Raw genomic sequence first — 16,986 nt, forward strand, 5'->3', positions numbered from 1 at the left:
ATCTCTATTGATCCCTGGCAGCAGCAGCACTGGGAAGCAGCTAGAAGTCACGTCAGCAGCCAGCAGAAATAGATCTGGTTCAGCGTGTCTGCCCACCCCAACCAGTGCTCTGCTGTCTCATTCCAGCTTGTCCTGATGATGTAAAAGATCACAGTGAATGCTGGTTCTCTCAGAAACTTTCCTTACTTTAATTTTCATTCAAAATCTTTAGTATATTGTTCAAAAAGGATTTAATTGCAACCTTCCAAAAACTTGGTGCTGGAATCTTTGATTGCAGCAAGTTCACCACAGGTATATTTGCTGTTCAGCACTGCATTGTGCTCTGTAGAAGGGTGTGATGTAGTAAACCACTTCACAGGGCAGAAATGCTATAAGCCTGTTCCTTTTAAAAGGGGATCTATCCCAAAAGATTTTGATTAGGTATGAGGAGGAAGTTCTTTACTGTGAGGGCAGTGAGCCCCTAACACAGGTTGCACAAAGAAGCTGTGAATTTCTCATCCATGAAGGTGTTCAAGGCCTTTCCTTTCATTTTCTGCCTGCAGCAGGAGATGAAGTTTAAGGTCCCCTCCAACCCAAACTGTTTTGTGGTTTTATGAATTTGAGGTACTCGCTGTTAGGAGTCTGTAACTGGAATGCACCTTGCTGGTGTAGAACTCGCTCCTTTCTTGGCATCTTTGTTACATGGAGAAGAAGTCATCCTAATTTTCATGATTTGGAGCAGTTTGAACAACGTATCATTGTCCACTTGTTTACACAACACACAGGAGGCTTTCTGAGCCCTTCTGCATGCCCAGGCCCTCTATGCTGGTCATGCTGTGTGGCACCTGTGTAGCAAAAAGATTTGGTAAAGCCCTGAATTAGTGCAGTTTTTTTTCTAGAACATGGAGCTGGTTTCTTTTGAATCTGCTAAGGAAGAGCCATTAGGTGGGTCTCATTCCTTTTGTGTTTATCTTGGAGCAGGAGTGTGTGGTTAGAGAGCTATGGTTTGTGCGTGAGGGCCCTATGTGCTGGGCTCCTTATCTGCTTGCCCGTCTGCGTTTTTACATAATACATTTAAGGCTGGTTTTGAGTAATCTCTTTTGGGGTCTCATTTTGCATTTGTATTCTCCAGTAACTAAGAACTGCTGTGCTATTCCCTCCTGAAATCCTTTCCAGAAGGTGCACATTATCTGCTACAAGGCAGGGCAATGAAGAGCATCAATTTCCACAGCAGAATAGAATCCTGGATTACAAATTACTATTTAATCCTTTTTGCGTCAAAGGATATAATAATCCTTGCAAAATGTGCTCTAAGTCTTATGCTTAGCTATGTGAGGTTAAAAGGCAAAAACTGAAACAGAAATTCTCTTAAAATGTAAGACATAGTAAAATGCATGTGTTCCATGTAAATTTTGGAATGCATTTATGACTACATTCAACAGCTAAAAATAAAGATTATGGGCTGGTGCCTAAGCTAGTGGTTTTCATTTCACTGCATGCTTGCTACTTGTCTGTTAGGATACAGTCAGTCTCTCTCTTGAGTGTTGTGAATTTGTAATAAAGAATTCAGGCACAAAATAAGCATCATTCTAATTTGATTTTTGTTTTTTATTTTTGAATGAGATTGTTTACCAAAACTAACTAATTAACAGGGCTGTTAAGAGTGTGAGAAAGTTTATTTTGTGTCCAAAATCATCCTGTTACAAGATTCAGAGAGTATTATTTTGTATGGGAGAGAAAGATAAATAACGTTGGAAGGGTTAAGGATTGTTAGTAGATTGATGGCTACAGTTTTCTGACCGTGCAGCTATTTTAAAATGGCAAATTTTAATAACTTACAAAGTTTAGGAAATAAATCCCATAGTGACAGAATCACAGAATTGCCAGGGTTGGAAGGGACCTCAAGGATCACAAATCTCCAACCCCCCTGCCACACGCAGGGCCACCAACCATCCCACCTAATGCTAGACCAGACTGCCCAGGGCCCCATCCAATCTGGCCTTGAACACCTCCAGGGACGGGGCATCCACAACCTCCCTGGGCAGCCTGTTCCAGTACCTCACCACTCTCTCCGTAAAGAATTTCCCCCTGATGTCCAACCTAAATCTCCCTTCCCTCAGCTTAAAACCATTTCCCCTTGTCCTGCTGTCACTCACCTTTTCAAAGAGTTGATTCCCCTCCTGTTTGTAGGCTCCCTTTAGGTACTGAAAGGCTGCAATGAGGTCACCCCGCAGCCGCCTTTTCTCCAGGCTGAACAAGCCCAGCTCTTTCAGCCTGTCCTCATAGGGGAGGTGCTCCAGTTCCCTGATCATCTTCGTGGCCCTCCTCTGGACCCTCTCCAACAGCTCCCTGTCTTTCTTGTACTGGGTGCTCCAGACCTGGACGCAGTATTCCAGATGGGGCCTCACAAGAGCAGAGTAGAGGGGAACAATCACCTCCCTGTCCCTGCTGGCCACCCCTCTTCTGATGGAGCCCAGGATCCCATTTGCCTTCCGAGCCACAAGGGCACACTGCTGGCTCATGTTAAGTTTTTCATCTATCAAGACCCCCAGGTCCTTCTCCACAGGGCTGCTCTCAAGGACCGCTCCTTCCAGTCTGTAGGGATGCCTGGGATTCCTCCGTCCCAAGTGCAAAACTCTGCACTTTGCCGTGTTGAACCTCATCAGGTTCACCTGGGCCCACCTTTCTAGCCTCTCGACATCCCTCTGAATGGCATCCCGTCCTTCAACCTTTGACTGACATGATTTTTGTCACACTGAGTATGCAGAACAGGTTAGTTGTTTGGAACCAGTGGCTTCATATAGTTCTTCTATTGTCTGTTTTTATTTCTGGCTTCTAAATTAAATCAAATGTGTCGTACTGGATAGAATTGGCCCCTCTCACTGTGTAGGAATTCACAAACAGAACCTGAAGGTAAAGGGTGGCATATACTCAATATTACTAATGGAAATAATAGGGCAAGCAATCATTTCTGTTATTTTTAATATGAGGTATTTAGACCTGTAATGTGTAATATTCCACATTAATATGAAAAAAAAAAAAAAGAAAAAAAAGTGGGATCAGATTGCTGAATAATTGCATATTGAAGACCACCTTTAATTACATAGTGTTCCACTATGGAGTGTCTTTGTGCTAGATGCTGACTGCGTGCATCTGGTGTGACACTGCATAATGTGATGTCCTTGCTCTCAGCAAACTGCTTCTCTTGCAGGTGAAAACTGTGCTCTGGTGCAGCTGTTACAAAGCTGTGAAATGTTTCTCTCACAAAACGAATTGCACTGGTGTATTTTTCAGTGCTTTCTTTCATGACAAATCTACAGGAAACAGAAATGTTCTCTTAATGGAACCGTTGTTCCTTAGTGGATTTTGGTAAACACAGAACAAGCTCCAACAAGAGCTTTCATACTTTGTGTCACATCAATAATTTTTACTTCCTTCTTTGTTGCAGAAAGTGACACTCGAGTGAAGAACGGAAGCCACCTTTTCCGAGGCTGCTTCCCTCTAGGATTTGCAGGAGCAGACCATCCTATGAGGAGGAGGAGGACACCTCAGCGTTCCTAGCTGCACGATGGGGACGGCAGGTGATGACATGGCTTTGGCGGAGCAGAATGCCTCCTTGAACCCCTTGTGCTTCGAGTGTGGCCAGCAGCACTGGACGAGAGAGAATCACCTATACAACTACCAGAATGAAGTGGACGACGACTTGGTCTGCCACATTTGCCTTCAGCCCTTGTTGCAGCCATTGGACACTCCCTGCGGACACACTTTCTGCTACAAGTGCCTAAGGAACTTTCTGCAGGAGAAAGATTTCTGCCCGCTGGATCGAAAAAGACTTCATTTTAAACTCTGCAAAAAATCCAGTATTCTCGTTCATAAACTGTTAGACAAGTTACTTGTTTTGTGCCCCTTCTCATCGGTGTGTCAGGAAGTCATGCAGCGATGTGACCTGGCAGCACATCTCAAAAACAGGTGAGCTGTGCAGATGATGGGATTGGTAGACTAATACTTACACAGATTCATATCTCAGGATAAAGTGGGGGACAGAGGGAAGCGAGGGTTGGTGTGGCTATGAAATCCACAGTACAGCACTGTAGGAAATGATACTGAGCCCAGCGATAGTGCTGAGTCCATTCTTGGATATTTCACAGCAAGAATATCAGGGAACATGTGGAGAATCATGAGAAGAACAAGGTGAGTCAGCAGGAGTCTTGGAAAGGTGAAAGGGTTATTTTAGGTAGAGGAAAATAAAGACTGAGTAGTGAGGAGTGAGGCAAATGCAGACTATGTCTGCAAGGAGAGAAGCAGGGCAGTAGGAGCAAAGGAAATGTAGTTCAGATTTTAGGAAAAAAAACCTTTTATAATGATCCAGCACTGGCATAGATTTCTGGGTAGGATTGTTGTGTATTCTCCATTTTCAGAAGCGTGCACAAATACGTTAAACCAGCTTTTGTCAGGAATAGTTACAGCAGCATGATTTTTCCTCGAGACAGGCAAACAGACAGGGTGCCTCTTGAGACTCCTGCAAGACCTATTTTTCTGTTACTCTTTTTTGTTCTGTTTTAAACCCGTTCACAGGTTTAGGAGCTTATTCTGAACTGTTAATCATTTTATATTTCTTTTCCTTTATTCTTTCCTACCCTAATCCTTTAAATAGTCACGGGAGGGCATGACAGAAAAAGAGGAAATAAGATCATCAAGTTCAGGTTAGAGTAATATTTAATGTTATGTAGACTAGTGCACTTCATTCTTCTGACAAAGAAAAGCATCCTTACTGTTAGAGGTACTTGCTACGTGAACATGTCTCATTCTTCTGTGTAAATCATGTCACTTATCTTGATGGACCAATATTAAGCTTGTTCTGAGGGGTGCATTTAACTGCTTTGGTTTTCTCTGTAGTTTCAGAAGGTACTTTCAGTAAGCAAATATTTATTATTTTATTATATGAGCCATTAACAAAAGTTTGAACATACCACTCATGCTAAAGCTAAAACATGATGTAATTCATGAGTCAGAGCTAAAAGATTTTCTGCACATCTAGACAAAGTAACATATTTTTAAACTGATTGGAGATCTAAGAAATTACAGGATGAGTATACAGGGGAATTAAGTTGAGAAGGAAATAAAGCATTCAAAGGAAATGCCTCTGCTTTCAAAGGATCCTGTTCACATGAATTGCTTCTGATATCAGAAAATATTTCCTGTGTACAGCTCAGTGTGATTGGTGCATTTTCACTTTCAATTCAGCTCACATACTGTGTTTAACTTGGAAAAGCTGTGTTCATTTTGCAGAGAGAGGTTTCAGAAAGGCATATAACTGTCTCTACAAAAAGCAACAGAAACGCACAATGCTTACTGTTCTGGTTTTGATGCATGTAGACAAAATGTAAAAGAAACAAAACTCAGTGTGTGAGCATTTGTCAGCAGTGTTTGTAAAAACAAGCACACTGCCTGGTGAGTCATAGCAAAAATGGATGGTACGTGGCCTCTTTTCTTCTCCTCAGTCACTGTGCTGAGACAAGAACTTTCTGTTTCCATCCCACATTAATTTAATAACAGGCTTTGCTCTTACATGCTTTGTTTTATTGTAGTGTGATACTTTGGTTTTTTTAAACCAGCCTGAGCCTCAGAAGTTGCCCATTTCGTGTAGAGTGTTTCCTTGCTTGGTAGGTCCCTGTGTTTGTCCTTGGACACCAAGATACCTGCAAAGGCTTCAGAGCAGAGGCCCAGATGGAGGAAAGCAGTGGCTGCAATGAGCACAGGAGAGGTTCCCTCTGTCTCTTGTTGCTCTCTAAAGTGCAGGTGCTCTTAAGTCATGGGCCTCTTTCTTCTGCCCTCAGTTCTGTCTAGCTTGTCCTACCTCCCTGGCCACAGTGAGGCTTTGAGTAAATAGCGATAATAGCTGCAACATTCCCCAGCATCTGTTGCAGACAGGAGCTGCACCTCAGGCCCTGGTGCTGAGGAGGCTTGGGAGAGGCATGCTTCAGTCAGATACTGTTTCAGCATAGCCCCTTCCATCTTGCTCTAAGCCCAAAGACCTGCAGAAGCTGAGAGGCCAAGAGGACCGTGGCCGTGCAGTCTGGGGTGTGAGTGCAGCTGCCTGAGTTTTGTTGGTGTTTGTACCCACTGCAGGGACATGCACACATGCAGCATCCTTTTCAGAGAAGTACAGGTAATAATGAGTACCGTTTCTTGTTCTTTGTGGGTTTTTTTTTTCCTTCTCTAAATTTCCATGTTTCCATGTTATTTTAGGCATGTTCATTTCTTCCAGGCAGATGACTTCTGATCTATATGATGACTTAGAGGGAGCTGGAGAGACAACCTGTTAGGTTTATAATCCTAATATTAAACTGCTTTGATTTTGATAAGAGCCAGAGTGCTAGTAAGACTCTTGCTGCGATATTTGATTTATCTTCTGGTTTCTCACTGACATTTCCCTCAGCTTTTCAGTCCATTTTCCTTGTCTGCTATCTTTTTGAGTGACATTAGGTCAGTTTACTTGTATTTGGAACACTGCGTATGCTCCCTTCAGATATATATTAAATGCTCATTTTCCTGATGCATAAGATTATTATGAAATCTGCATGAGCTGAGTCACTGGCTTTTCCTGTTTGTCAGATGAAAAAAAGCTTTCAGTTCAGAAAGCTGCTCATCTTGAATTCCTTCTGTTGTCTCAGGATGCTGATGTGCATTTTGAGTACATGGTGATTTTTGGTTTTCAATTAAGTGTATTTGCAAACATCTGAACACCTGTAAATTATCATTGCTGACATAAGGTGTGTCATTAGAATTTGATTTTGTATGGATTAGTGAATCCAGTAAAATGTTATTACTGATTATTAAATGGAGGAAAGAAATATATAATTCAGTATTATTACAATTTTCAGTATAGATTAATATAAATGAGTCTTAGTAAGCACTGAAATAACTAGCTTGTATTTTCAAGAAATGAAATATGATTGGTTAGTTTTGGAGGTTAAAAAACATTCTCATCCCAGTTGTCCAGGGTTACTGCGGTCTGCTCTCTTTGAGCATAAAAGCTTGAGGACGTGTCATAATATCCACCAGGCAACTTGGAGTGCAAGGTTACTGCAAGTTGCTCTGGAAATAAGAGGCATGAGACAATAATTCAATTGCTTCATAATCACTAATTGCCCTCATGGTACCTCAATGCTTAAAAAAAATATTCTTGATTTATTAATCTTTCAGTTTTGTCAGCTTCATTTGGGAAATGTGACTTTTTTTGAAGTTGAACACGGTGTAATTTGCCTTAAAGGAAACAGTGCACAAATAATGTCAGGCTGTACTGTTTTGCCCTTTTGTCACTCGATCGATAAGTGACAGGTAAGAAAAATAGGTAATGTTTAGCAAAGTAGGTGCCAATTCCACTTCTAAATATCACAGGCAGTTTATCAGAACAAAATTCAAGGAAATTCATAGAGCTTTTTCTATTTGTGGTTTTGATTCAATTAATTCTTACAGATAAATCAGTCCTGAACAAAATCCATTTCATCATACCAAACAGTATTCCTAAATTTGTACAACTTTTTAATAGGAGGGTTAAGTATCCATTTATGCGTTCGTTTTGAGACAGGCTTCAATTTTCTTCTCTTGTGTTCTGCTGTAGTGGTTTAAGTTATCATTTTGGATGGAGGCATTTTACCAAATGTTTTCATGTTGAGGCCAACGTCCAGGCCAGTTTTGTGGAAGGCTTCATTTGAACTTTAAAAGGGATTATGTTTTTTGAAAATGATGAAATGTTTGAATTATTCACCGTGTCTTGATCAGCATGCTTAGTATACAAATTTAGAGTAAGAAGATGATATGAAAATCATTTGTATAAGTAGAAAACCTTATCATTCAAAAGTTTCGAAATATCAGTTATTTTAGTGTTCATTATAGTGCTTCTGAGCTATTTTTTCTCATGCTAGCTGTCCCTACATTTCTGTTTTTAACACCAAGCAGATTGAAGAGCATATGTAACATTTAGCCTTCTTCTGGGCTGTCTTTCCTTACACCTAAGTAGTAGATAAGCGATGTATTCAGAGCTTCTCCATATGTACCCCATGGATTCTCTCCTTTGCTGGAAAAGAGGAGGATCTGTCTGTGGTTGGTTTCTGCTCTGAAGCTACCTGGTTTCCTATAGGCTCCTCAAATCATTAGATGGGAGAGACAAATACACAACAAAAGCCCTCTTCTCTGTGTGTTTCCCTAGGTCTTAGTCTTTTTTGGTTCACAAGTATAGTGCCTTCTTTTCTTTTTTTTTTTTCTTTTTTTTTTTTTCTCTTTTTCTCCCCTGGCAAAAGAAAAACAAAACCCAAACACTTAGCTTTCCAAAGAGGCAACGTGTTTTACTCTGAATTGCAGCTGTAAATCCTGCCAAAATCACTGTTTAAGGTCATTTTGTTGGCAAAGTTTTATGAGCAATACCACAGGCATTTCAGCTGCTTCTTTGCAGTCTTTGGAGAGCGATTTAGTGCAACTGTTTTGAGGACATTTGGTGTATTTGCTTTTATGGAACCTCTATACTGGGCAGAAACTGATGGCCCGAGTTACAACGAAATCTTTCTTTTCAGTAGTCACTGAGCAAATGTGTTTTTCAAGCCCCTACTGTTATTCCATGGAATACATTGTAAACTACATCTTAATTTTGTGTGAAAGCTCTTTTCTTTGCAGAGGGAGATTGCTGCTAGCGTTCCAAGAATTCAGCTTTTAAATAAGACACAAGCAGACTTGGCTGTTTAAGAAAATAATCTTTTTTTTTCTCTGTCTGATATTGATTAAAAGAGGTTCAAGGTAAAATTTACACTCTGTCAACATCCAGAACTGAGCTAAAGCCATTCCTGCTGCTGAGTGGAGGAGAGGAGGGAGTCAACAAGAAGCTCGTTTTACATCCCAAGAACAACTGCCCTTCAAGTTTCCCGATAAATAGCATCACTGATGTGCTCTAGCTGGTTGCTTCAGCTTTCTACTCTTAGGTATCTAAAGTCATAAATTAATCACTCACAAGTTCTAAAAAAAAACAAGCATTGCTGTCTTTTCACTCTTATTCAAATTGTTCTGACTTTGTAGGTAGATATGAAATGCCATTCCTGGAAAAGATATTTCAGTTTCAAGCTCTTATTTATGCAATTTGTTGTAGGAGAATGAGTTCCTGTATCCATAAAAAGAATCTTTGATGCTAGCTTTGAACCTGAGGCATCCATCTGTGTTCACGAAGTTGCTACAGGACTTTGTCCTAACTGCTCTTTATCTCAAACATTTGGCAAAAATAGTGTTAGTAAGGGATTGCACCTTTAGAGATTTATTGGCGCTTGTTAACTGTTACAGCTGCTTTATGGTCTCACTGTTTGTGAATAATGCATTCCTACTGCTAATAAATATATTTTTGTGTTGCAAGTGGAAATGAAAAAGCATCAACTTATGTGCTTGAATACCAACACTTGTTTTTGTTGCTTGGTGTAGATGGCATGTCATGTTTAAAGACCTAGCAATTGGCATGGTGTGACTTGATGTGTCTGCTAGACAGCTACTTTCAAGGCCGTGCAGTTCCACAGTACCAAACTGAAAGTCTTAGTCCTATAAATCACCAATTCATTTGGGGAAGAAGGGAAGGAATCTAACAGAGTTAATTCTGTATTGTTTTCTTTTTTTATCGGTTGCGTAAAAGCTATTCTGTTGAGCTAAGTAGGTGTGCTCAGGATGTTCTTTACATTTCTTGCTGTTAGCCTTTGAAATGATAATGAAATATCATCAGCAAAAATAAACCTCAAATCTATTTATATTTCATATGACAGCTTTAATCAGCTGCCAGACAATGATGGGGGAATGTGCTATGTGAACAAGGGTGGGGAGAACCTGTCTATGATTTGGAAAGCTTTGACAGAAACAGGACACTTCCAAGGATGGGTTTGTTCTGTCCTGTCTCATTTATTTATATTTATTTTTGAACAACCCCCACAAAACTCATAAGTTTCCAAGGTGAGTTTTGCTACCTACACCAACTCCTCCATGATCCACAGGCCTTGTGAACAGGCTGCATTAGGGCTGGCAGCACGCTACTATTTTGGTAGAAGATGTGGTAGAAGGAAGTATCATGTTCACAGAAGTGGCTCTGATCTTCTGTGGGACCGAAGCATCGTAGTGTGACAGTGTCAATTTTGAGCAATTCACCTCTTTGCCTAAAATTAGCACTCTTGTAGCAGAGCTGTTGAGGGACAGTACAGACATGCAGCATAGGATGGCTTTGTCCTGAACTTGTCAGAGCTTGCAGTGAACAAGATGTTTCTGCAGGAGCCTTCACACATTGCTCAAGAGGTGAATGATGTTGGAGTTTGTGCTTCATTCAAGTAATTTTCATCTTTCATGCTTGAACTTTCTGAAGTTTAAAGAGCAAGATGTCCAGCAGGTGTGAAACTCAGCACTGTCTTGAGGAAAACCCCAAGAAATGATTTCTTAAAAGCATAATTTCATGATGTTACCTTTTAGGCTCTCTGTTTATGCATATTTCACATTTTGGTTATTTCATTCTCCTGAACATACATCAGTATATCTATATGTATACACACTCATATATTCACCTGTAAATATCAGTGTCAGTTTATGTATGTGTAACTGCTGGAGTGGGATGTCACAAAATCTGCATGAGTGTTTTTCAAAATTCCTCAGATCTGAGTAGCTTTGTTAGCATTTCTTCAAAATCCCTCATGTCAAAACAGTCTAACCCTGATTACAATTATTACATCCTTTTCGCAGAATATCAGTACATTTTGATTCTCAGACCACCCCAGTTTAACAGGTTAGAACATCTAGACTTCTGATGTCTTCAATCTTGTAAACACATTCCTTATCCTTTTGCAGACATGAATAATTTCTCCTTTTGTTATAACAATCAGTCAAATTCCCAAACAAGGAGTTCTTTTAAGTTCCATTTTTTTCTGACAGTGCTATGGTATGAACATCTTTATGTGGCCAGCAGCTTCCAAAGCAGATGCTTTAGGAAGGACATCAAATACTATAAGACATGAAATATCAGAAGCTGACAAAATTGTGTGACACAGCAAAAGGAAGTTTGATGTCTACATTAGTCATTGCAAATAGATGTAAGACTGTTCAGTAAATGAAGGCTTTCTATCAATTTGCAACGTTGCAGCCCTTCTTTACAGAAAAACTATTGTAGGGTTTTAAGCATAAGTGAAGAATCATTGCCTTAAAATAATGGGAGCTCATGAAAATTAGGTTATCATGGAAAGAACAGAATGTTGATGGGACATTGCTGCTTGGGAGAAAGCAAAAATTGGACCTCCTTTGTGAAGTCAGGAAGACAAAAAAGGTGAGGAGGAGACCTCAAGAGGTCATGAACAGAGAACTGTTACTTATGTCAAACTTTTCACGGAAACTCATGGACAGGTGTAATGTTTTTTAGTATTTTAATACTTAGATGACAGTTTAGGTAAATTTTGTTTCTCTCTTTCCTTCCTAAGGTGGCCACAAGAAAATGTAATGCTTCTTTCTTGGCTTAGTGGGGCCAAGAGTCATAGCTCCAGTGGGTGTCCAGATATGCCCTGAAACAGGGCTCCTACTCTCTGGGGTTTTGGGCTGAGCCTGTTCAATCTTTTCAGAAAGGTTTATCTTCCAGAAGCTGAAATATATATAGCAAAAAAAGTCCTCATTCAGAGCGAATCACAGCACATTTAGTTCCAGGCCAGGAAGCTACATAAGGGAGGTTCTGTGAAGTAAGCAGTATCATCTTGGTCTCTGTCCACTGACATGTATTTTGGCATTAAAATCATAGGTCAAAAGGGACCTTAAAGATCATCAAGCTCCAACTCCCTGCCATGAGCAGGGTTGCTTGACACTAGATCAATCCAGGTTAACATTCATGACTCGTTTAAAGCCGTGGCTTTGAGGAAGACTGACGTTGCTTGATGGAGAACTGGCACTGTGGTTCTTGCTGCAGATTTGATGTCCATGTTTTCTTTGCAGGTGCCCTGGGGCCTCTCACCGAAGGGTTGCCCTGGAGAGGCGGAAAGCGAGCAAGCTGCAGGCTGAGGCTGAGGGTGAGGCTGGGCCGGAGCAGCCCAACAGCGTGTCCCCAGATGCAGAGCAGAGCATCGTGCCTGCTGAGCAGAGCTTTACTCCTGCACTGCCTGCTTGGGCAGATGAGCCTGGCATCGACAATCCTCCTTTTGAAGAGAACACAGGAGCAGACAGTATGTCCTCAGTTATCTTTTCAGATTGCTTATCAAGTGTAGGAACGGTTATGGTGTCAGAGCTTGTCTCTTTGGAAGACTGAATGCATGTTTGTTGGCTTTTTCTTTTTCTTTGCTCTTTTGCAATTGAATGCTGGTAGGTTTCGGTTATGGGCAAGTGTGCAGCTGAGCTAGAATAGCAGTTCAGAAGGAAAGAAAGATGTACGTGTGTGTGTGTGCTGGATATCACAGTGCTGTATGCTACACTGACACCCATACATTAGAATCACAGAATCTTTAAGGGTGGAAAAGACCTCTCAGATCATCGAGTCCAATCATCAGCCCATCCCCACCATGCCCATTAACTACATCAAGGAGGTTGTGGATGCCCCATCCCTGGAGGCATTCAAGACCAGACTGGATGTGGCTGTGGGCAGCCTGGTCTGGTGGTTGGCAACCCTGCACATAGCAGGGGGGTTGGAACTAGATGATCATTGTGGTCCTTTTCAACCCAGGTCACTCTATGATTCTGTGGTCCCTAAGTACCACATCTACACAGTTCTTGAACACTTCCAACCACTTCCTGGGCAGTGTGTTCCAATGCTTGACCACTCTTTCAGACAAGAAATTTTTTATAATATGCAAACTGGCAAACGAATCTTCATTCCAGTGCTCTGAGGAATTCTCCCTGTTCTGCTGAAAACAGGAATAACATGTAAGAAACAAGTCTATTCCAATCCAGGAGCAACACTTATCACAGTCTATAGAGATGCGGCAGCTTTGCTGCGTGGTCAGCCACTACTGGAGGTTTGTTATGTCCTGTGAGCAGACAGAGTAGAAATCTGGTCATAATGAAACTCTCTCACTAAGATAGTTCATGTCAATCTAGTGGCAGTGAGGCTGAAGCCATGTGTTTTCTGTAAAATTGCAGCAGTTGTTATCTAAGACGAGATTTCTTCTCCCTTCTCCTTTGGGTCCCCACTGGATCTGCAGGCTTCCTGCATACCAAATGCTGCCCTGCTCGGCCCAGAAAGTAGCTGAGTAAGTCCTGCATCCACTCACTCTGAGTTAGCAGTAACACCTCTAGTGTCTGGGATTTTAGAGAGGAAGCACTCAGCCTTACCACAGGGGAAGGTGGTCATTTCTCCTTCCTTCTTCTGTATATCTACCATCCCTTAGCATCCTCCTTTGTTGTCTCCATGCTTGCTTCAGAAACGGGCTCTTTCTTGGTGCCTGTTAGCTCAGTGGAAGCACATGATTTATATAATAGCAGCTAATGAAGAAACATAGTGAAGATGTGCTGTGGGCTGCAAACCCAAATGAATTTTTGCTGTTGTCATCATCAAATGTGAATGCACTTGATCAAATTGGAAATGTTTATTATAATAAAGGCCAGGAGCCAAAAGGTTCAGAATATCATTTTCAAAAAAAAACAGTTAACCTCAATTTCACGAAGCATAGATGCTGCTAATTTACTATTGATTATTTCTAATGATCTTGGTGAACCAATGAATAGCAAAACTAATACTATCACAGATGTTTAGATTGTGAAACCATTGTGTGCCATGCTCTATACAGTCCTCTGGCAATTTGCTTTATTGAAAGTGGATGAGCTATAAAGGATATTAATCATTTTTCTTTCTTTCTTTTTTTAAATAATTGGCAGCAAATCAACAGCCACCTACCTTGCCTGAGGGAGAGATAACTACTATTGAAATTCATCGGTCCAATCCTTATATTGAATTAGGAATTAGCATAGTGGGTGGCAATGAAACGCCTTTGATCAACATTGTTATTCAGGAGGTTTATCGAGATGGGATCATTGCCAGAGATGGAAGACTTCTTGCTGGAGACCAAATACTTCAAGTATGGAATCTAATTACATATTCTGTTTGCTTACTTACCATTCAGTCATTGCAGAACTGCCTGCTAAATGAGATGGGAGATTTTCCTTGTCTGACTGTGTTGTGTAAATGTTAGCTTTGCAATTATCAGTTAGAAAGCCAATTAATATTCAGAGCAGAGCTCGTTGTTTTAGCACTTTTGGCTATGATGTTTTGTGTGGTTCACAGGATCAGCCCCATAGAATTCGTTTTTCTCCTCTTATCAATTTTTAAAACATGAGCTTAGTTTTCTGAATTTAATTGTTGTGGGGCTTGTTCTTTATCTCTACTTTATGCATGCTTTCCAGAAAAACTAAAAGATGCTTCTGGCTAACAAGCTAGCAATGTTTGTTCCGTGTAAAAAGCAATTTATATTTTCTTAGACGGACTTTGCCGAAGTTGTTATTTTAGTCTCATTTCAGTGCTATTTTTGAACAGCCCCAGCAGCTGATCTGCATCTTTCAGTATTTGTAAAAAGATAAAATCAATAGTATCCTTCACTGACATTATTTGAAGCAAAGTGCTCTGAGTATTTTTTTTTCTAACATTTTTACAAGTGGTTAAAATTTAGGCTGCTTATGATATAATGTGTATTTTTTTTACAGTTTTAAGTAACTAGCCAAAGATGGTGTAAAAGGATCTAATTCTGTTGATTTTATCATAGAGGAAGGAGCTAAATGCAGTAATCTGTAGACGGAGTAATCTTTAGAAGAATGACAGTAATTGGATTCTACATAAACAACGCAGTCCTCCGCCTTTTTTCTATTTTGGAATCATTCCACCTGAAACAAATATATTTCCATCATTTAAAACTGACTTCACTAAAAATGCTTGCTTTTGATGTGATAGCCTGAGATCAGTCCAAAAATAGCATCAGCCCTTTTCATTCCCATTTTTTTTTTAAATCTGGGAGAGAAAAGTAGCTTAAGCAGCGCAATTATACTTGGAATAAAATTAGTTTTCACTTCAGAAAATAGAAGTCCCTTTTGAAAAACATATCTTTTTCCTCTTGTTGGTTGTTAGTGGAGTAGCTGGCCAAGAGTAATGCGAGGGTCTTCCAAAATGTTACCTTCTTAGCAAGCAGTTGCAGGCACTGATTAAACACTCCCCAATTTATTCCCATACTCAAGGGCTCTCATTGGTTGCAGAATAGGGACCTTACCGCCAAAGCTTTGGAAATTCTTGCCATTTGGGCAGGTGTCAATTATAGTTTCCAAAGCCTAAGTGGCAATAAGTTGACTATAAATAGGATTTATAAGCAGCAGTGTGTTCTCCCTATCAGCATGCTGACACTGAAGCTGTCAGATGCTAGGAAGGCGTTCGTCAGAGTCCTTTTGTCACGATGAGGATGAAGTGTGGGAGGTAGAAGCCAAAGTTTTTTGGAAGATACAGTGTCTTTATAGTTTCACAGTTGCCTCGGCTGGTGCTGAGTTGTATTAAAATTACCAGGCTTGGTCTGTACAGACTGTAATTACGTACAGAGTTAGATGCAGTTCAGTACATGCTTCAGCCAGTCATTTCTGAAAGTGTCTTCAAAGACTTTCATGAGAGGCAAAGTGCTGAAATAATGCCAGAACAGACTGCAAAGTGAAGCTTAGCATTTTACTTGTCTGGTCAAACTAGAAGTATTACCCTTTTAAGATGTAAGAGAGCAGCATTTAGTAACTGGTACGTACATAAAAGTGCATGTCGTGTACAACATACAGGTAGGTGCCTAAAAGTGCTCTACAAATGGACCTTTTTGTGCAGGACTGTGACAGTAATTCACCTAAAATATGTTCTAATGAGAATCTGTTTTTACAAGGAAAACGAAGTCTGTTTTATTCTGAAATTGTGGACTGCTTTGTAGAAAGAAGAATTAAATTTTGTTGCATACATTCTTCTATGCCCTTTGCGTGATTCCATATTTTATACATCTACTTTAGCAAGCGACAGCTAAAAATAAAACTAAATTTAATTTGAGGGCTCTGACAGATGAGCCCTGGTGGATTTTGCTGGTAGCAGCTTTAACTGTTCTTTCTTCAAGCTGTGCCTCCTCTCCCTCTGCTCAAGGTGACAACCTGTCTAGGGCAGCACTGGACAGGATATGTCCAAATTGTCTGAGATTGGCCTCTTGACACCCACCACCACCATGGTGGAAATGTCATGGTTGTTGTACAGAAATGTCTGAGTCCTTTCTCTGCCTAGCTTTTGGTTGGTGGCTGTTTTTTTGTTTGTTGTTGTTCGGGTTGGATTTTGGGCAGGGGTTGGGGGCAGGTCAGTATGTGGGTATTTATTTTTTGTAGTTCAGTATATTTTTTTGTATTTTGATAAATACTTGGCATTAACTTTAAAATTCGGCATGCTTTTTTTTTCCTAAAAAAAAAAGTATTTATTTCTACTAAGATCATGAGGACAAGGGCTCTTCCATCAGGGCACAGAAGTATGAGCCAAGGATGACATTTCAGTGTTAACTTTCAACCCCTATATGATACACATACTGCTTTTGTGCTCATTTTTGTGGTGGACCTATTTTCAGTTAAATCTTATTGTACTATATGTTTTTGTCTTGGCTGTAGTAGAAGAAACGACTGCATATAACTGATCTTTGTATAAGTGGGCCACATAACAAACGATTCTTGTGTACAGGGAGGGAGGGCTTAGTCTGTTTTTCATTTACAACTGACTTTAAACAACATAGGCTGCAAATCTGAAACTTCACTGAAGTCAGTGGAAGAACTCCTAGGTTCGTGCTGCGACTTCCCTAAGGCCGCCCTTTCTTTTGCCTTAGTGAACAAATTTAAGTTTTCTGAATTTCAGTTCTTTCGTTAATTTTTCGCGTTGTGGAAGTGCTGCGTATTGTTAGATGTTAGCCTTCCTCAGAGACTTTAATGAATTGTTTTTAGAGCTGTCGTTTCATAGATTTAAGTAATACTGGGCTTGCTGGTGAAAGCATT

General features: G+C 40.4%; 1 protein-coding gene across 5 annotated transcripts in view; it reads left to right on the top strand.

Moving 5' to 3' along the window:
* LNX2 (ligand of numb-protein X 2) overlaps positions 1–16,986 on the top strand; it is a 59,195-nt gene that overhangs the window by 30,376 nt on the left and 11,833 nt on the right. For all 5 annotated transcript variants that reach the window (XM_090133754.1, XM_031615639.2, XM_031615640.2 and 2 more), the window contains 3 exons: positions 3,428–3,948; positions 11,962–12,188; positions 13,834–14,033. In XM_090133754.1, coding sequence (XP_089989880.1) covers positions 3,548–3,948; positions 11,962–12,188; positions 13,834–14,033 — 828 coding nt within the window. In that variant the 5' untranslated portion in view covers positions 3,428–3,547. The remainder of the gene's footprint in view (positions 1–3,427; positions 3,949–11,961; positions 12,189–13,833; positions 14,034–16,986) is intronic.

Source organism: Phasianus colchicus, chromosome 1 (genome assembly GCF_987193195.1).
Source record: "Phasianus colchicus chromosome 1, bPhaCol1.hap1.1, whole genome shotgun sequence".
Lineage (NCBI taxonomy): Eukaryota > Metazoa > Chordata > Aves > Galliformes > Phasianidae > Phasianus > Phasianus colchicus.